General features: G+C 33.1%; 1 protein-coding gene across 1 annotated transcript in view; it reads right to left on the bottom strand.

The window, feature by feature from the left end:
- The window catches only part of CNBD1 (cyclic nucleotide binding domain containing 1), a gene marked incomplete at both ends in the record, with an annotated part of 341848 nt that overhangs the window by 308475 nt on the left and 11618 nt on the right, over positions 1-21755 (bottom strand). Inside the window, one exon of the mRNA XM_079146622.1 lies at positions 13739-13811. Coding sequence (XP_079002748.1) covers positions 13739-13811 — 73 coding nt within the window. The remainder of the gene's footprint in view (positions 1-13738; positions 13812-21755) is intronic.

Raw genomic sequence — 21755 nt, 5'->3', positions numbered from 1 at the left:
CTCCAAATGTACATTACATTGTAGCCACATTTCAAAAACACCAAAAGAGCCAGTAAACAAGATCTACAGAAATAGGGCAAACTGTTATTAAATGTTGGGTAATGACAATTGTTTCTGGAAAATATGCCTCAATTTTCAACTGACAATTATCATTAAATGTTTTTTAAAATGGTAAATATTCATCATGACAGCTTATTTCAATAATTAGCAAAAATGATCATATTTCAAATTGAACACTGACAAACATGTTAGTCAATATTTTCGTCCTGGCAATGAATATAAAAGTCCTCAAGAGAAGGTTTTCTTAATGTATTGTCAATGTAAGTAATAACACATTCAAAAATATTTATAGCACTATTTTTTCCCTCTTGGCTAAAGTTCCTGAAATACCATATTGGTGCTTTATACAAGATAAAGCCATACACTTTGAGAATCTTACCTTTCTTAATTGATTCAAATACTAAAATGTGGATGTGATTTAAGAGGACAGAATACTTTTTAAAAATATTTTTAGTGTAGATGGGCTTGATACCTTTATTTTATCTATTTATTTTTATGTAGTGCTGAAGATTGAATCTAATGCCTCATAGGTGCTAGGCCAGTGCTCTACCACTGAGCCACAACCCCAGCCCCACAATAGCATGCTTTTTAATTTCTTTTCTCACTCTGCAAAGATACATTGATCAAGTACCTACTCTTTAAATCTGACCATTCAGTTCAGTGGGGATTTTCCAAAGATTTTGGAAATTCACATTAAACAATCACCTATTTAACATATCTACTGTTTTTTTTTTTTTTTTAATTAAGTACTTGTTGTATTCCAAACATTGTACCAGGATCTTTACATCGTATATTTGTATAACCTAACAATGTTGACACATTTTATTGCTCATTGTACACATAAAGAAACTGCAACCTTAATAATTGACTTAATTCATATGAACAGGAAGTGAAGAATACAGAATACAAATGAAAATGGAATTGACTTATAACCTTTGGGATATACTGTTCCCAATTAAAAAAAAAATGTTAGTTCTTGCCAGGTGCCATGTTGCACACCTGTAATCCCAGTGGGCTCAAGAGGCTAAGGCAGGAGAATCGCTAGTTCAAAAGCCAGCCTCAGCAAAAGCTAGGCACTGAGCAACTCAGTGAGACCCTGTCTCTAAATAAAATACAAAATAAGGCTGGGGATGTGACTCAGTAGTTGAGTGTCCCCGAGTTCAATCCCCAGTACCACCCTCTCAAGAAAATGTTAGTTCTTGCTCTATTCCAGGCACTATTTTAGGCAGTTTATATGTAGCAGGTCATTTAATCCTTGCGCAGTTTATATTAGCTAGATAGGTATTTCAAACATTTTCGTTTTAGACATGAAGAAACTAAGGCTCAAAGAAGCACTAAAATGAGGTCTTTCTATCTACATGTAGTCCATGCTACAAGTCTTAGAATCTTGTAATAATCTGTAATCTAGATAGATCTTCTTTGGAGTAGCTAAAAACTTTATACCAAAATACTGAGACTTTTAATCTTGTCATTTTCTATGTGTATGCCTAAATTATCTCCTTCACCCAATCCTTGAGAATCTCCAAGATATGTTAGCTGGTGCACATGAACCCAGTATTTATGACCTGGGTCTTCAAAGGCAGTGTGTTCAAGAAGTGAGATATGTGGAAGGCTGACATGGAAGGGTGAAATACTTCAGCTAGAGGTGACACAATTCTCAGGGTGAATTCCTAAATGTCCCATGATGCTAATGTCTATGTCACAAAAATGCAATTCAGCAGTCTATTTTTTGAGTACCTTATATTCAAGGATCTTAAAATTAGATGCTGAAAGTGCCCAGATAGGTATAATAAGGTGGGCACTGTGTTGAACTGGAGAGAGCATGTCCCCAAGAGTGTGTCATGGCCTCAATGTTCAAAGATCATTTTTAATGTACTAAAAGAAGTCCAATATGGTCAGATCCTGCAGTGTTTTTTATAGAAACCAGAAATCTGAACTCTCATGTAAAAATTTCTGATTTTTAAATATTGATTACTGTGATAAGCTGAACTGTGCCCTCTCAAAACCAAACACAACAAAACTTCATGTGTTGAAACCCTACACCCTAATTTAACTGTGTAGATCCCTAACTGCAAGGGAAGGTGAGAAATGTAGTTTAACTACGTGCTCAGGAAGGAAAAGATATATTTTGGAGAAATACAGAGAACTCTTTCAGATAGATATAAAAATCAGTGACTATTAAAACTGAAATTGTTCTTATTACTTAGACATATAGCTATCATGTCACGGATAAGAAATGACACATACAAAGTTTAAATGACCTGCCTATGTTGATATAAAGTAGAAAAATTTGTACAAATATCCAGGTTGTCTTGACTCCAAGGCGAGAGTTCCTCCACTTCTGAAAATAGGCACATTGTAATAAAGAAGGCAAGAAGTAACAACACAGGGAATTCTGTCAAAGACATTGACTTATGTCCCCTCCTCTGACCTAGCCTGAAGTACTGGGCATAGTCATAGCTAAGTTATAGCCAGAGTAATATGAAAGAGAGGAAACTCACTTCCTAACGTGACTGCCAATCAAAAATTCTCTTTATGACACAACATGAGAAAGAAATTTCCTATTAAATTAAACCACTGAAATTTGGGGTTTATCTACAAAGTAGCTGGAAATATTTTAACACAGTATTTACTAAACATCCCATTCTGTTCTTCTCACAGATCAGAGAACATAAGTTCTTAATAAAATGTTTATTGATTACATTTATAGGTTGACCCTTAAGCAATATGTATTTTCTATTTTATTTTATTTATTTTTTATTTGGGGAGGGGGTACCAGGGATTGAAATTAGGAGCACTTGACCACTAAGCCATATCCCCAGCCCTATTTTGTATTTCATTTAGAGACAGGGTCTCACTGAGTTGCTTAATACCTCGCCGTTGCTAAGGCTGACTTTGAACTCAAGATCCTCCTATCTTATCCTCACGAGCTACTGGGATTATAGGCATGCGCCACTGTGTCCAGCTATAATTTTTATTTAAAATTAAGCAAGCCATAAAAATTTAATCTTTTCTACTTCTATGGATTATTTCCTTTTCAATTTTTAATGAATATTTCAGCATCTACACATTTATTTGATAAAATTAAAAGAAATATGAATGTCATTCTTTTACGATAAAGAAGACAGGTGCACTTTGTCATGAATTAGGCTTAATACATAATACATACATATCTCCATAATAGCTCTCATACTTTCACTATGAGTTGAAGAAAAATGCTCTGTAACTAGACCAACAAATTTAACATTAGGCCTTAAAACTAAATGCATTCAATCAGCAGTCTTTCCAGATAGTGACATTACAAAGGGTCACTCTACCCAATGTTTTCTACTCTTATTTTAAATTATTGGGGAATGTCTCTAGCTATGAACTCATACGTGTAGTTATGTATAAATAAGAATAATTATATATAAAAACAGAACTAGGCTAGAATAAATAGTGAAAGTCTATCCCCATGAAAGAACACCTGTTAAGACAGGAAGAGGTGTCTACTTTCTCAAATGTACAAACAATGGGAGAACAAAGAATGCAAAGGATTAGGGAAAATCAAGCATGATAGTACACACCTGTAATCCCAGAGACTCAGGAGGCTGAGGCAGGAGAATCACAAGTTCAAGGCCAGTCTCAGCAACTTAGGGACACCATAAGCAACTTAGCAAGACCCTGTTTCAAATTAAAAAAATAAAAAGAGCTAGAGAAGAAGTTCAGTGGTAAAGTGCCCCTGGGTTCAAAGCTCTGTACCAAAAGAAAATCAAAAACAGAAAAAAGATCAGGGAAATATGACATAACCAAAATAAACTAACAAAGCTTCACTCCTTCACCCCAAAGAAGCGAAAATCTATTTAATCAGAGGAACAAAACTAAAAAGAATAACAAAGTCCTATGAGTATTGTAATGTTGAGGATGTGACTCTGTGGTAGAGCACTTGATTAGCATGTTTAAAGCCCTTGATTCAATAACCAGCACTGCAAGAAAAGAAAAAAAATGATATGGAAAGCCATCAAGAGAACCAACATTTTTACAATAAGATTTTGAGGAGAAGAGGAGAAAGAAAAAGGACCAAAAAACCTACACTTAAAGAAATAATGGCAGATAATTTTCCAAATCTGGGGAAAGATGCCAACATCCAGTGACAGGAAACAGAGAACTTCAATCAAATTCAACCTAGAGAGTAGTTAATCAAGTTTCATCATAGTCAAACTATCAAAAATCAATGACAAAGAAAGAACTCTGAAAGAAGAAAGACATAAGAAATACATCACATAAAGAGAATTCCATAAGCTGTCAGTGGATTTCTAAGCAGAAACCCTGAAGGACAGGAGAGAGTAGGATAATATTTTCAAAGGGGTGAAAGAAAGAGACTCAGCCAATCAGGAATACCTGGAAAAGCTTGTGCCTTTCCTAAAAATTTAAGATGCAAGTAATCTGACTTGAAAAAATGAAAGTGCAGGGGCCAATTATGAGATGATATTCATTTTTAAATGAACAGTAATTTCTTCATTGTTTGCCTTCCAGCATGTTTATAACTTAAACGTTATAGTTCATTCAGAAAACATTTATATTATCATATCATAATAGGAAGAAAATCTTTACTTGGAATAAACACTACTGTAAGTTTATATAGATCATATACCTAAGACTTGTGTTTAACAAAGCCTTGATTATATAAATCATATTTAGAAAACAACATATTTAGTGCAAATTTTATATCTGAATATTCTTCATACTCTAAAAAATTTTTTACTTGCACAGATTAGGTATGTATTTTATTTCTCTTTTTCTAAATGACCTGCTGTACTTTATAGATATACTAAAATTATGTTAGTAGCAGGGATTTGGAAATTTCTAACCGATTGTGTGATTAAATATTTCTGTTGCATGATATGTAAGCTTCCATTATGCTCGTGGTTTAATAGTCTTGGCATATAAGTAGAACATGGTTCAATTAGGTGTTATATGTACAGGTATTACTCTTAATGTTAACTGTTTGCTGTGTTTTGTTGCTCATGCCATCTAAATGCAGGTTGAGATCCAGTCTCATTACAAGTAGAGTAAATGGTCTACCCTTTATTGCATATCCTATTCAGATAGCTAAAAAAAGTTAAGATTGCCTTATACTTTGGAAACATTTAACATTTAGAGTCACTGAAGTTGCCACTTTGAGTTCAGCATTCATATTTCGAAGATAAATGTGATTCAAATTTTGTGTTTTTTAATATTCATTCTTTTTTTCACAAGTGGATCATTGAGGAATTATGCATCATAAAGGAACCTAAGTGAGCTATATCATGAATGTACTATTTTTGCACATACATTTTGGGTATATTCCAAATACAGTACTTATTCATAGTTTGCTTCCTAATCTTTTTGTTGTACAGAGATCCAGACTTCCTATTCTTTTTTTTAATTACTTATTTATTTTTTTGATTTTTATAGACTGCATTTTGATTCACTGTACACAAATGGGGTACATCATTTCGCTTCTATGGTTGTGCATGGTATACATTAGTGTAATCATACATGTACATAGGGTAATGATGTCTGTCTCATTCCACCATTTTTCATACCCCCATCTCAACTTCCTATTCTTAAAACATGATTGTTTTTATGTGAAGCATATCTTGCTATTGCCTTTTTTCTGTTGCTTTTAATCATGGCAAAAATTGTCAATATGAGAATGTATATGCTTTATGCAAGAAACTTAATAAAGAAGTTGAAAGAGTACAAAAAAAAATGAGAGAAAAAGAAAAATTTTTCCAGACAAACTAAAGCTAAGGGAATTCATCAACAATAACTAAATTGCTAAAGGGAGGTTTTATAAGCTGAAATGAAAGACAACTAATTAATAACATAAAACATAATGAAAGTACAAAACAATAAAATAATAACGCACAAATTCAGAATATTCTATCACTGCAAAGGCTATATGTAAATTAATTCTATCTTTATTATGAAGGATAAAGGCAAACTGTGAAAAAAAAACAAAAGCCATAATAAATTTTTAAGAGTAAATTTTAAAAAGATGCAAATTTTTACTTCTGAGTCATAAAATGTGAGGAAGGGAGTAAAAATATTGAGTTTAAATATGTGATTAAAGTTAAGTTTTGTCATCTTGAAAAAGCCTGCTAGAAGTATAAGATGTTTTATGTAAACCTCATAGCAACCACAAAGCTAAAATCTGTATCATTTGCACAACCTAAAAAAAAAAAAAAAAGATTCAAAGCATACCACTTCAGAAAATCACAAAACCACAAAGTAAGGCAGCAAGAGAGGACGAAAGAAACAAGATAAATAACCAGAAAATAAATTACAAAATTTCAATAAGAAATCCTAACATAGCAATAATTACCTGGAAGGAAAATGTAGTAAATTCCCCAAGCAAAAAAGCATACTGTGGTTGAATGAATAAAAACAAAAACAAGACCCAATTCTATCACACCTATAAGAAACTCATTTTACTAGTAAGGATACACATACACAGAAAGTAGAGGAATGGAAAAAGATATTCCATGCAAATGGAAATGTTATAAGGAGCAAGAATAGATATATTTATACCAGACAATATATATGTTACATCTCCATCTGTAAAAATCCCAAAAGGACATTGTATAACAAAAAAGGGATCAATTCATAAAGCAGTTATTAAATGATCTGAAGGGATAGATTTCAACATAATAATAATATGAGGTTTTAGAACCCTTCTTTCAACAATGGACAGATCATAAATAAAAGTTAATAAGTAAATACTGAATATAGTTTACCTAATAGAAAAAGCATGTGTGTAAGGTTTCTAATAAATTTTTCATTTCAATGGACCAAACACACTTACATAGAACATTCCTCCCAAAAGCAACTGAATACACATTCTTTTTTAAGTACACATAAAAAATTCTTTAGAATAGATCATATTTTAAAGCAAAAACAAATTCTAATAAATTTAAGAGGATTGAAATAACACTAAATATCTTTTCTGAACACAATGGCATGAGATAGAAGAAATCTTAAGAAATTTCCATATCGAACAACATGCTCCTGAACAACCAGTGAGTCAAAGAAGAAGTCAAAAGACAAATCGAAAAATAACCTGAGACAAATGAAAATATAAATACAACATAACAACCTTATTGCATGCAGCAAATTCATGCATTTAATACTATAAACTTACAAGAGTTAAGTACCTATATCAGGAAATGATCTCAAATAATCTAACATTATATCTCAAGGAACTAGACAAAGTAAAACTCAGAACCAAATTAGTACATGACTTCATATATGAATGCTTCTAAACATTTAAAACACTAATGCCAGTCATTCTCAAGCTCTTCCAAAAAATTGAAATAGAGAATACTTTTGAACTTATTTTATATGGCCAACATATTTTGATAACAAAGTCAAAGAAAGACACTATAAGAAAAGAAAATTACAGGACAACTAACAAATCAAATTCACAGAAAACTAAAGAATCATTCACCATGATGAAGTGGTATTTATCACTGGGATGTAAGGACGACTCCACAGGCAAGTCAAAAAATGTAATACAATCTGGCTATGGTGAATTGAGCAGCTATGAACATTGATGTGGCTGTATCTCTGTGGAACCAACCTAGATGCCCTTCAGTTGATGAATGGATAAAGAAACTGTGGCATATATATACAATGGAATATTACTCCACCATGAAGAATGATAAAATTATGGCATTTGCAGGCAAATGGATGAAACTGGAGAATATCATGCTAAGTGAGATAAGCCAATCTCACAAAACTAAAGGACAAATGATCTTGCTGATAAGCAGATGAGGACATATAATGGGGGGTAGGAGGGGTTAGCGTTAGGGTTAGGGTTAGGTGTAGGGTTAGGGATAAGGAGGGTGGTAAGAATGGAGGAAGGAAGGACTGTATAGAGGGAAAAGAGGGGTGGGAAGGGTGGCGGGGAAGGGGGAAAAAATAACAATGAATCAAACAACATTGCCCTATGTAAATTTATGATTACACAAATGGTATGCCTTGACTTCATGTACAAATAGAGAAACAATATGTATCCCATTTGTTTAAATAATAAAAAATAAAAATAAAAAAATAAAAATGGAAAAAAATGTAATATACTACATTAACATAATGAATGGTAAAGATAGTATGATTATCTCAATAAATTCAGATAAAGCATTTCACAGAAATTAACATCCTTTCATGATTATAGCTTTTGGTAGATGATGTATAAAAAGAATATGCCTCAATACAATAAACACCATTTGTGGATAAGCCCACAGCTAATATCATACTCATCAGCGAAAAGCTGAGAGCTCTTCCTCTAAGTTTAGGAACAAGACAAGGATGCCCATGCTCACTACTTACTTTCAACGTAGTACTAAAAGATCTATTCAAAGACTCTATGCAAGAGAAAGAAATAAAATGCAACCTAATAGTAAACCGAGAGAGGAAATTATCTCTGTAGATGACATGATCTTATATATTGAAAATATTAAACACCAAACATTGTTAGGATTGCTAAATGACTTTAGGAAAGTTACAGGATATAAAAATTAACATAAAACGATAAGTAGAATTATGTACACTATTATGGTTTAGTCTTTAGGTGTTCCCCTAAAGCTCCTGTGTTAGAAAATGCAAGAAAGTTTAGAGGTGAAATGATTGGGAAGTGAGGACCTTAACCTAATCAATGCATTAATCCAGCTGAATGGATTAACTGGGTGATAATCATAAGCAGGTATAGTGTGGCTACAAGAGGTAAGTCATTGGGGGCATGTCTTTGGGGCATATATTTTGGCCCTGGTAAGTGAAGTAGTCTCTCTCTGCTTCCTGGTTCTATGTCATGAGCAGCGCTCCTCAGCCTCACTCTTCCACCATGATGTTCTGCCTCCTCTTTGGCCAAGAGCAATGGAGTTGGCCATCTATTCACTGAATCCTCTAAAACCATGAGCTCCAAAATAAACTTTGCTTCCTGTAATTGTTCTTGTTAGATCTTTTGATCACAAGAGCAAAAAAGCTGATCAAAATATCTACTAACAATGAACCATCTAAAAAGAAATCAAGAAAATAATCCCGTTTACAATTAACAAAAAATAATAGGTATAAACTTCACCAAGAGTCAAAAGATCTGTATCCTGAAACTATGAAATATTGATGAAATAAGCTGAAAACAAATAGAATGATATTGTACTTTCCTGAATTGGAAGAATATTGTTAAAATGTCCATACTTTTCAAAATGATCTATAGATTCAATGCAATCCCTATCAAAATGCCAGTATCATTATCCACAGAGAAATTTAAAAATCTCGAAATTTGCACACAACCACAAAAGATTCCAAATAACTAAAGTGATCTCTAGCAAAAGACAAAGTTGGGGGCATCACACACAGATTTCAAAATATAATATAATGCTATTGTGATAAAAAAAAAATAACAGTTCTGATAATGAAAAACAAAGAGATGGATCAATAGGACAGAAAGAACTGGGATAAAACTCACAGATTTGCGACCAATTGATTTTTAACAAAAAAAATCTGGGTACACACAGTGGGCAAAGGACAGTCTGATGTTGAGAAAACTGAATATCCACCTTAGAAAAATGAATTTGGATCCTTATCTCACCAAATACAAAATTTCATTTCAAAATATATTCAATTCTTAAATACAAAAGACTTGAAATATAATCTAAAATTACTAGGAGAAAATAAAGGCAAAAAGATTCATGACATTTGTTTGAGCATTAATTTTTAGTATATGACCTGAAAACATGGGCAAAAATAGCAAGAATAAACAAATAAAATGCCTCAAACTAGAAACTTCTATATAAACAAGGAAACAATAAACAGAGTGAAGAATGACCTACAACAATGGAAGAAAATATTTAAGAACCATACATCTGGTGAGTTAATATTCAAATATAGAAAGAAAACAATTCAATAGCAAGAAAACAAACAATCTCATTTTTAAATGAAAAGAGAATATGGAAAGACATTTCTCAAAATAAACCACAAGAAAGGCCCATGGACCCATAAAAATTGCTCAATATTACAAATTAATAGGGAAAGTCAGATTAAAGCCACAATGAGAGATGGTCACGCACCAGTTAGAATGGATATTATTATCAAAAGACAAAGGATAATAAATGTTGGTAAAAAGTGGAGAAAGAGAAGATTTGTACATTGTTGGCGGTAATGTAAATCAGTAAAGCCACTTTGGAAAATAGTACGGAGTTCCCTCAAAAACTAAAGAAAAATTTACCATATGACCCAGGAATCTCACTTCTCTATATCTATCCCAAGGAACTGAAATCTATTCATCTAAGAGATATCTGCATTCCCATGTTCATTGAATCATTATTCACAAGATATGTAATTGATAATGAATAAACTACACACACACACACACACACACATATACACACACACAGAATGGAATTCTATTCAACCTTAAAAAGAATGAAATTCTATTATTTGCAATGAAGTGCATAAAGGAGGGGACAGTATACCAAGAAAAATAAACCAGGCAGAGAAAACAAAACAAAACAACAACAAAAACCAACTCATGATCACACTCACGTATATAATCAAAAAATTCTAAGTCACAGAAATACAGTAGAATGACGCTCACTCACTAGAGGTTAGGGAGTGGGTGGGGGAATGAAAGAGTGGAGAGATATTAAGTTTCAGTTAGACAGGAGGAATGAGTCATTGAGAACTATTGCACAGCAGAGTAACTTTAATTAATAATGATAATAATTATGATTTTTCAATTTAAAATATTTTAAATAATCAGCTTTTAGGTAATACTAAAAATATCATACTATAAATCTGTATCTATCCTAACATATTTGTAATCAACACAGACTGAAAACCTGTGAATAATTTTATATTGTATATTTCAAAATAACAATGAGTAAATTCCAAAAGTCTCACCACAAAAAAAAACCTTAATAAGTGAGGTTACAGATAATTTAATTAGCTTGATTAAATCTTTCTGCATTGTTCAGGTTAAGCATCTTTCATCTGAAACACTTAGAACCAGAAATGCTTTAGCTTGCAGACTTTTTTTTTCAGATATTGGAATATTTGAAAATACACAAGGAAATATCATGGGAATGGTACCAAAGTTCAAACACAAAATTTACTTGTATCTCACATACACTTCATATGTATAGCCTGAAGTTAATTTTAAAGGAATATGTTCATTACATCTGCATTTTTTTTCACAGTCCATCATGTAAAGTCACGTGTAGAATATTCCACTTGTGATGTCCTGTTGGCATTCAGAAAGCTTCAGATTTGGAGCATTTCAGATTTCAGATTTCTATACAAGGAATGATCAACCTGCATACATACTTATCAAATTTACTCTATAATGTTTATAATTACAATTTTTCAATTTAAAAAATTTTAAATAATCAGCTTTTAGGTAATACTAAAAATATCACACTAAAACTCTGTATCTGTCCTCACATATTTATAATCAACACAGATTGAAAACCTGCGAATAATTCCAAGAAGATATTTATTTCTATTGAGCATCAAAATGAAATTCAATTCAAAACACTGAACTCTGCTAAATGCCAAGAGATTGGAAGCAATAAGACATACAAAATCTCTTGCCATTATGGAGCTTCGAGTCAACTTGGGATGAAAAGTCTTGCCCGTGGCCAAGAATTTAGAAATTCAATGTGACATCGTTCTCCCTTTGCTACTCAATTTTTCTTTTACCATTGATGAAAAAAAAAGTCTCAGGAAAATATGCCAATCTACTACCTTTATTCTGATAATAGCAACTTTTTTATAGAACCAAAACCAATACCTCTTGTGAGTTTCTTGTACAAAAATTTTAAACCTTGACTCATTTAAGTCTCAGTCTTCTATTTTTACAATAGGGGAAACATATTTCATTGGTCATTTTGAATACATAATACATGAATAAATAATAAATATGAAGGAATACCTTTTTTAAAAACCAGCTGCAATTTGTTAAACTCACTCGATAACTTTATGATTCTGAAGGGCTTAAAAAATATATAAGAATATCAGATTCATAGGGGGAGAAAGGATGTGAATTGCCAAGCCTTCATTAATTTGTTATAATTTATCATTCTAAAGACATGTTCATTTTCATGTCTAATTTTGTGTTTGTGCCTTTATATTCTTTTCCTGAAATATTTATACAAAAACTATATACAGATACTCTAAAACCTGCATTTGCAGGTTTTAGGTGTGTGAGTACCTCAAAAGGAACCATCCTAGAAATTCACAGAGATTTAAATCTGAAAGAAAATATGAACTATAAATGGGCAACTTAACTTAACGAGGCAGTCAGGTAGGACAACCAGACTGAGCCTGGACTACGTGATTTTCTCATGTGAGAACACTGCCTGGTGGGGGTTTATCCAGCCCAGGAAAAGGAAGACTGATGTGATTTGTTTTGAATGGATATTTTGGCAGTTCCAGTTCTAGATGATACTATCTCACTTATTATGATCCCCTTAAGGAAAAAAAGAATCCAGAAACATGTTGAAAATGAAATGTGTCTGGACCAGGGAGCAAAAGGAAAAAGAGACATTCATTCCAAAACCTGTAACTACTGTCTCCTGCCTTAGAGGAAGGACTAGCATATAAAATAGGTTAAAACTCGGATGAGCTTTCATGAATAACAATAATAAAAATCATATCTAGGACTCTATGTGTCGGATACTATTTACCTATATTAGCTCACTTAATAGTCCTTTAAATCTTTAGAAATAGGCAAATGAGAAAATTGAGGCAATGAGAAATTAACTAACCAGTTTACAGCAGGCGAGTGGCTAAGCCAAGATTCTAACCAGGATCATGATTCTGGATTGCATGTATCTTGCTTTTTCACTCTGGGCTGAAAGACACTGGGAGTCAGGAGAGAGCAATGTACAAGAAACAAACAAAAACCTTCCCTTTTGGTAGAAATCCAGGTAATAACAAAGAACAAGGCTGTCTTTCCTTTCTCTGAAAAACGAAGAAATTGAAAGACAGATGAAAATATAGAAGTAATTTGAAGTGGCTAAGGGGGTGTGACTGAGAGATTTTTAAAACAGAAAGTACTGTAACCTAAGGCCTGTCTTCAATAGTCCCATAAAGATGAGGCAAGATCCTTTTGCCAAGAGAAGGTAGGTGGGGAGTGGATTGACAGAGGGAAACAGAAGATAACAACCAAATTTATAATTTCCAAAATCCAATCAGGGGGAGGAGTTGACAACAAAATAGTCTTTTTTAAAACTATGTCTTCAAGTGTTGCACATCTTAGGAATCCTGAGCTTCAAATTGTGGTATTCCCTCATTCTCTGGCTCCTGTATATTTCAGCTAGGCATCCCTTTGCACTGCTCAGGTACTTATTTCACTCAATATTTGTGTTTTCAACCATTTAAGGTTTTTTTCCTTATGACTGCTTTTTAAGTACTAAAAAGGGCCCAGCTAGGAATGAGTTATGCTGACTTCACACTAAATTGTTTCCTTAAAACATGACATACATATTCTGGTCCTTCAATCTAGAGAAATAACCTCCAGGTTTTCAAATGTTTTTATCTGTGTGGTAAATCAGGTACCTGTGAGAGTCAGCAATGTTTTATTACTATACTTTATTCATAAAACAAGCATATTCATATTCATTTCAACAACAGAAAAAGAAATGCAAGAATAACTTACTGGACATGCTTTCCTCTAAGGTGGCATAATACATTCAACTGACCATAATTAATGTTCTTAGGCATTTTCAAGCCTGCAAAAAAAAATCAATTAAAAATGTGAGTAATTTTCTGTAATCTTATTAACCAAGTGTATAAATAGAGTTTAATTGCAAACATTCATCAAAATAAAAGAATTCAGTGACTATAGAGGTGAGGTATGCACAGTCTTTGATACACAAACAGAATTGAATAGGATGATTAAACTGAGGACACAAATTTAATCTTTTTGTCGATAGCAAATCTGGTCTGGCAATTTTTAATATTAGTAAATGGTACCTTTTATGTGTCATATAATGTCATTCTTCTAAAAGTAAGCCTTTCAGAACCCCTTTCAATACCTTTGATATGAACTGGCTCCAGACATGAACCAAACATGAAATATTCCAGGCATGACAATTCAGAGTTTTCTTGATATTTTATATTTTTTTTTCCTTCTTTATCTATACAGGCCTAGTCAATTCTATTCAGGCCCCCATCTTTGACTCTCTTCAGAGCATCTTCCAGTCTCTGAAAGAATTTAAATTCCTTCTGAAATTCAAATATAAGCAAATCACAAATGACGCCCTAAGAAAGAAAAATAGTAATCATAACCAAGAAGCAAACTGTGATTCTTTTTCAGGGCCAGAATGAGCTGACATCCTCAAATGAAATGGAAAGGGAGAGAGTAAGCATCTTTACAATGGTGGGCATTCACATTGCAGGTCCTCTGGTTACTCCATAAGAATGAATGGAGTCAGAAACATTGTTAAACAGAAAGCAGTAATAAATGCTAGCTTATGCATGGTATTCCTTCCCTGTTGGAAAGTAATTGAGAAAAATCACTGGTTTAATGCATTCCTGAAACTTTTTAAAAGGTATTCAGTGACCTTATTCTAATTATAAGGAAAGGGAACTTGACATATACAAGTTTACCCATTTCAATTCCAGGTTCCTGAATAATAAAATTTGACTTAAACCCTTTGTGACCTAAAAAATAGTCAGCAATAACATGCTGCTCACTAAATATGAAAGTGAAATAAGATAAATTTAAGCAGGAAACTTCTTGCTATCCATATATATCATACCTTTTAATAAACTTGAAAATGCTAATTACATAATTTAGGTGTTTTCTTATCCCACATTACTCAGTTAAGTCTTAATAAACAAAAAAAAAAAAAATTACCTGATGGTGTTTTATTTAGTATCACATGAACTTGTTTATTTTAGATGAGCAAATTGTAGCTTAAATATATCAAAAATATTTTAACATACTAATATTTCTGATATAAAATATTATATAAGACATTAATCTTAGTAGACTTTTAAGAACATGAATTAGGAAAACATTTGTATAAAGTGTTTAATTACTCCATTTTCCTGGTGTGGTTTAAGAATAGGGTCGGGCTGGAGTTGTGGCTCAGTGATAGAATGCTTGCCTGGCATGTGTGAGGCCCTGGGTTCGATATCCAGCACCACATATAAATAAATAAAATAAAAAATCCATTCACAGCTAAAAAAATATTAAAAAAAAAAAAGAATAGGGTCAGTAATCACTGTTGTAAGGGATGTGGACAGGAGTGGAAGTTGGTGACAGATATTTGGGAAAAAAGGTCAAGATTTGAAAAATTCTGACCACAAAAAGGGGGCTTTAAAAAACACGCCTATAATCCCAGGAACTCGGGAGGCTAATGGAGGAGGATTGCAAGGTCAAAGCCAGCCTCAGCAATTTAGGAGGCCCTACTCAACTCAGTGAAACCCTGCCTCTAATAAAATAATAAAAAGGGCTGGGGATGTGGCTCAGCGGTTAAGTGCCCCGGGTTCAATCCTTGGCAACAACAACAACAAAAAATTACAAATATCCATCCTCCTTCAGTTAAAGCAGCTTATAAAAATTAAGACCCACAAAACAAAGATTCTAAGACTAAGAACTGCTAGCAAAGAATATATAAATTACCACTTTGTTTCTTATTTGAACATCACATTGCATAAGAAAAGCTATAGTTAACAAAGCCAAATCTTCATGACAGACTTAGCCTAGTAAATGCAAAAACAGCACAGGTTATATAGCACTCATGGCCCAGTAGAACACTAAGTCATCAAAAATTTTCTTTAATTCATAAAAAAAGTCTGAGTTTCAGTTCTGAGAGGTTTTTGTCAGAGGGATCTCTATATGAAGAGTGTTGAACATCAAAATGGATCCTGTCTTTGAAAGCAGATTCATTGATAAGAAAAAATCCAAAAGGTTTCAACAAGAAATAAACCATCAAGACCAGTGGTGAGTTTTTTCAGTGAAACAATGTAAAGAATTTCAAAGAGTACAAAGTTTACATTTATTTTACTATCTTAATTTTCCATCATGAATATGCCTGAACCCAACTTTTGACAGAAACAGACGGGGCTTAACCGTATAAACGGAGTTTAAATCAAGGATTTTGAGCAGAGTAAGTGTGAAAGAGGATTAGAAGCTGATGTGAAAGGGTGGTTACAAATTAATCCCACACCAGAAACACACTGTGTAATTAAGAACCCAGTTATCTTTATTGATATGAGGTCTACTGCACATTATCAAAACAGAAAAGCAAAATTCCAATGTTTTATATGAGGGGTACATAGATAATCTTTTGTTTATAAATGTTAATGCTTGTTCAGAATAGATTTATTTTCATATTTGAGTAGTATGATAAACGGCATATGCTTGTCATGGGAGTTACAAAATTTTTGTTTTGAAATGTTTTTATGATGAGAACTGAAGTCAGCAAAATTGTATTGTATTAAGAAATTTTGTCAATAAGTAGACTTTAACTATTCTTGTAACAAAACAAGAGTTAACTATGTGAGTGATAGCTGTTTATCTCACTAGGCTACCTATTTTACTGTCTTTATATATTACATAACATCACTATAAATCTCAAATATACACAGTGAATTTTCCTTTTAAAAAATAGTTTTTGTGAGTGTTAACTACAACTAATTCCCCAAAAAGCTTTCCTTCAAGAAGTAGAGAAATATCTCCTACAAAAAGCAAAGAGAAAGTCATCAAATAAGTAAAATCTTAGAAATATTGCACATGTACAACCACTTTATTAGGAGAACATGTTTATCTATCTAGTAGTTAAAAGGCAAGGTGAGAGACAGAACAGCATAGCCATCAAGAAAATGTCACAGTGACCCCCTAGAAATGTCAGAGTACAGTGAACTGGAGAGGAAAGGGCTGGAACCTTTTCAAAGTAGTTGCGGTGTGTATTGTAATAATTACTCCAGTGATAAACAAAACTCTGCTTAATATAATATCAGAGCACACATAAGTAGTTTAGCAGCAATAGCAATAGAGATATGAAAAACAATTTTTTTTGGTAGTAAGAACAGTAGACCTTACAGTATGATAAGCAGAAGGCAAATTCTAGTGCCAGACTGAAATACTAACAAAAAGCTGAACAGGTGAAAATGGAAAGACTATAAGCATGACTGACTCTTCCTCTATGCTACTATTAGTTATCCAGTTCTCCAAGAGGGAACATGTTTGCAAGTCCATCTAAACTTGTGTAAGAAGAGGTGATTAAACGTACCTTTATTAATGGTTAAGAGTGTTTATTTTCTCTTCAAATAATTTTTGTCATTTTCTAAAATTCCAAATTTATTCTACTTTGAGTGATATTTAATATACATAAGCCTCCTGAAAAATAAAGCAACTAAATAAACTATCAAGCATAAAGAAATAGTGCCTGATGAAAGTCTTCCATAGATAAAATTTGGTGCACTGACAATTGCCCAAGTAGGCCTGAATTGTTTTTTCTCCTTGTCTGAGTGAATTAAAATGTCAAAGCAGAACTGTATGAGCTGAGAACAGAAAAGGGTAATATTTTAACAATTATCAGAATAACTTCCTTTTATATATAAAAGTTTTGCTCAATTCAAAGTCACTCCTCCACCCACTATAATTTATCTTCTGCCTTCTTACTGAAATTTGTTTCACTAAGACAATCGAAGATCTGGTAGTCTCCACTCCAGGGATTTGCCTTCACTCTGTCTTACTGTGTGACATTGGACTCATGAAGTTTATTCCTGTTGGGCTTCTAGGACACCGTCCTCTTTTTACTTGCTTCCTCCTTTTGAGTTTGCTGTACTGTCTCTTCTTCACCCAAGCATTAACGCTGTCCAAAAATCTATTCCTAGTACCTCTATTTTTATCTTTTCAGTTTATATCCTCTTCTTAATGCATCCATATTTTCAAATACCACAAACACACTCAAGATTATCAAATCAAACTCTCTAGCCCAGACCTCTAACCATTACACCTCAAACAAGCATGCAAATATCACCCAGAAAAAATCAAATTCAAGATAACCAAAATTCTTCCCACACTTCTCACACACACACACACACACACACACACACAGTGATCCTCTCCTGAATTCCCTATCTGGGTTAAGAAAATCCCTATCAGTTATCTCTATCACCTCTCTCAGTATCTTAGTCTACTCTTTCCTCTTTAGGACCAATGAGTTATAAAGCCCATTGATTCTGCCCTTCTTAGATATATCCTGAATATCTCCTGAATGTGTCCTCTCCAATCAGGGACATCACTGAAGGGGTACACAGATGGCATATCAGGTTCTTGGTTAAGGTCCTTAACCAAGAATCATTGGGACAATTGCTATAACATCTGAACTAGCCTCTCAAATGCTAACTTCTTCTCTAACCCATTCTCCATGGGATGATCACAGTATTTTCTAAAATTGTCATGTGATTGCATAACATTTTTGTTTGAAATACTTGTAATCTTCTACAGGCTAAAGTATAACTCCTTTGTATGGAATACTTTACCTCTTATACATAAATTAACTTCTATGGCCTCATTGGACACCAACATCTCTGCTGCTACCCTATTCTCTCCATCTTTATTTTTCTTTTAATTATTGGTGCATAATAGTGAGACACATTGTGATAGAGTTGCATATAATATAATTTGATCAAGTTCATTCCCTAGTACCTCCCCGTACCCTCCCCTCCTTCCCCCCAGTCTTTCCTCTTTCTACTGTTCTCCCTTTTTTTTTTGAGGTTCCTTCTTTTCCATTTTCTCCCTAGCTTCTACATGAGACAAAGACACTTAACTTTCTGAGTCTGACTTATTTCACTTAACATGATGTGCTCCAGTTCCACCCATCCATTTTCCTACAAATGAAATAATTTTGTTCTTCTTTATAGATGAATAAAGCTCCATTGTGTTTATATCTGCCATATTTTATCTATTCATCAATTGACAGACACCTGGGCTGGTTCTGTAATTTGGCTATTATGAATTATACCAGAATAAACATGGGTATCATTATACTATGCTGGACTTTAATTCTTTTTGGATTAATACTTGGGTGATTATAGTTGGATCATACAGTGATTCCATTTCCAGTCTTTTGAGAAACCTCCACGCTAATTTCCACAGTGGTTGTACTAATTTACATTCCCATCAACAAGGATAAGAATTCCTTATCCCACCACATCCTCAACATCATTTTTTTGTGTTCTTGATGATGAGTGTCATTCTAAATGAATGAAAAGAAATCTCAAGTGTAGTTTTGCTTTGTATTTCCCTGATGGCTAAAGAAATCGAGCATATGCATATGTGTGTGTGTGTGTGTGCATGTGTGTGTGTGTGTATTCAATATGTATGTATATGTATATATATACATTTTCAATAAGTGTATGTTCAATATATATGTTATACACTCTCTCTATATGTATATGTTCAATTTATTTAGCCATCAGGGAAATGCAAATCAAAACTACACTGAGATTTCTTTGATTTTTTTAATTCTTTATTTACTCTGGTTATTAATTCCATCAGAAGAGTTGCTAGAAAAGATTTTTTTTCCCATTCTGTAGGTTCTCTCTTAATGCGATTGTTTCCTTTGCTGTGCAGAAACTTTTTAATTAATGCCATCCCATTTATTAACTCTTGGTATTATTTCCTAGGATTTAGGAGTCCTGTTAAGAAAGTCACTGCTGAGCCTTGATGTTAAAGTGTTTAGCCCCTATGTTTTCTTCCAGCAGCTGAAAAATTTATGGACTAATTTCTAGGTATTTGATCAATTTTGAGTTGACTTTTGTGAAAAATAAGAGAAGGATCTAGTTTCATATGGATATCAAGTTGGCTAGTGCAGTTTGTCAAAAAGGCTGTCTTTTCTCCAATGTATATTTTTGGCACTTTCAACAAGAATCAGATTACTGTATCTGTGTGATTTGTCTCTGTGTCTTCTGTTTTATTTCACTGACCCACATGCCTGTCTTTATGTCAGTACAATGTTGTTTTGGTAGCTCTGTAGTATAATTCAAAATTGTATCGTGAAGCTTCCAACATTGCTCTTTTTGTACAGAATTGCTTTGCTATTCTGGGTCTTTGGTTCTTCCATATGAATTTTAGGACTGTTTGGTCTTCAGGTGTGTGTGTGTGTGTGTGTGTGTGTGTGTGTGTGTGTGTGTGTGTGTGTTTCTAATTCTGCAAAGAATATCATTGGTATTTTGGTGGGGATTGCATTGAATCTGTAGATCACTATAGGTAATATGGACATTTTAACAATATTAATTCTGCCTGTACGTGAATGTGGTAGGTCTTTCCAACTTCTATTGCCCTTTTCTATTTTTTTATTCTTTTTTCAGTGTTCTATATTTTTCACTGTGGATGTTCATCACAAACTCTTCAGATAGAATTATTCCTTGGTATTATTTTGTGGACTATTGTAAACAGAATTATTTTCCTGATTTCTATCTCAGGAAATTAATTACTTGTGTATAGAAATGTTTTTAATTTTTATTTCTTGAATTCGAATCTGGATACTTTGGAAAATTTTTATGGCATCTCTAAAAGTCTTTTGCAAAGCTCTAAGGATCTTCTAAGTATAGGATCATATTATCATCAAACAGTGATAATTTGACGTTTTCCTTTCCAAATTGTATCCTTTTATTTCCTTATTTCTCCAGTTGCACTGGTTAAAATGACAAATTCTATACTGAATAAAATGGTAACGGTGAACATCCTTGTCTTGTTCCTGATTTTAGAGGGAAAGATTTAACTTTGCCCTCATTGGTCATGATTCTCCATCTTTAAACAACATTTTCTAGCTGCTTCATGAACATACCTTGTTTTTCCATATGATATTTTCTTTGGTTTGTTTTTTAACTTTATTAAAAAACCATCTGTCCTTTTAGATTCACCTCAGAAGTTAACTTATATTTGATACTTTTGAAACCTCTCTTTTCTATTAGAAAAGGGGGTAACTACATCTTCCAATGTACTCTTATAGCAGCATGGAAACAGTTGTCCTAAAGCAAGCATTATCTTTTTAACTTTTTCATTTATACATATGTCTCCTTTCATTTATCATGATTTCCTGAGGGATAGGTCTATTTCCTAGTCATCGGTGAAACCCCAGAACTTATCACAATGCTTGGATATAAATATTATTTCTTAAATTATAATGAATAAATAATAAGACGTGGCTCTAACTCGTCAGGTAAGGGGCAGTCATATGCCTTGAAATTCATATTAAGGAAACATATTAGGAAAGTGAAAATAAAGTTGTTTAAAGGAGCATGTATAGTACTCTAAAGATTCTCTGCTCCTGGCACGGCACTGCACGTCAAATATTTTATCTCCCTTCCCCATGAGATTGAAGGTCTTATCAATGTTATTTTTAGGCATTAAAACCCTATTCACCATTGCAAAGAGTCCACTAAATAACAGAACATTTAAAAGGAGGGTGAAATTTTAATCATCAGTGAAACTGAAGATTAACCATGATTCTTAGCTACAAACTCCAAAAAATATCTACCAAACATAAATATCAGTAAAGTGTAAAAGAAGTTCAAGAGCATATACACTCTTCTCTTATTAAGGAAATAGGCAGAGTTCTCCAAGGGAAGAAAGTATCTGGGCCTGAAGAGCACAGCAATGAAACCTTACTTAGAATGGCAAGTTCTTAAGACACTGACAGAACAAGGGT

The sequence above is a fragment of the Sciurus vulgaris genome (genome assembly GCF_902686455.1).
Source record: "Sciurus vulgaris genome assembly, chromosome: 1".
NCBI classification, from domain to species: domain Eukaryota; kingdom Metazoa; phylum Chordata; class Mammalia; order Rodentia; family Sciuridae; genus Sciurus; species Sciurus vulgaris.
The sequence above is the reverse complement of the archived record's forward strand: the minus strand, read 5'-3'. Positions and strand labels throughout refer to the sequence as shown.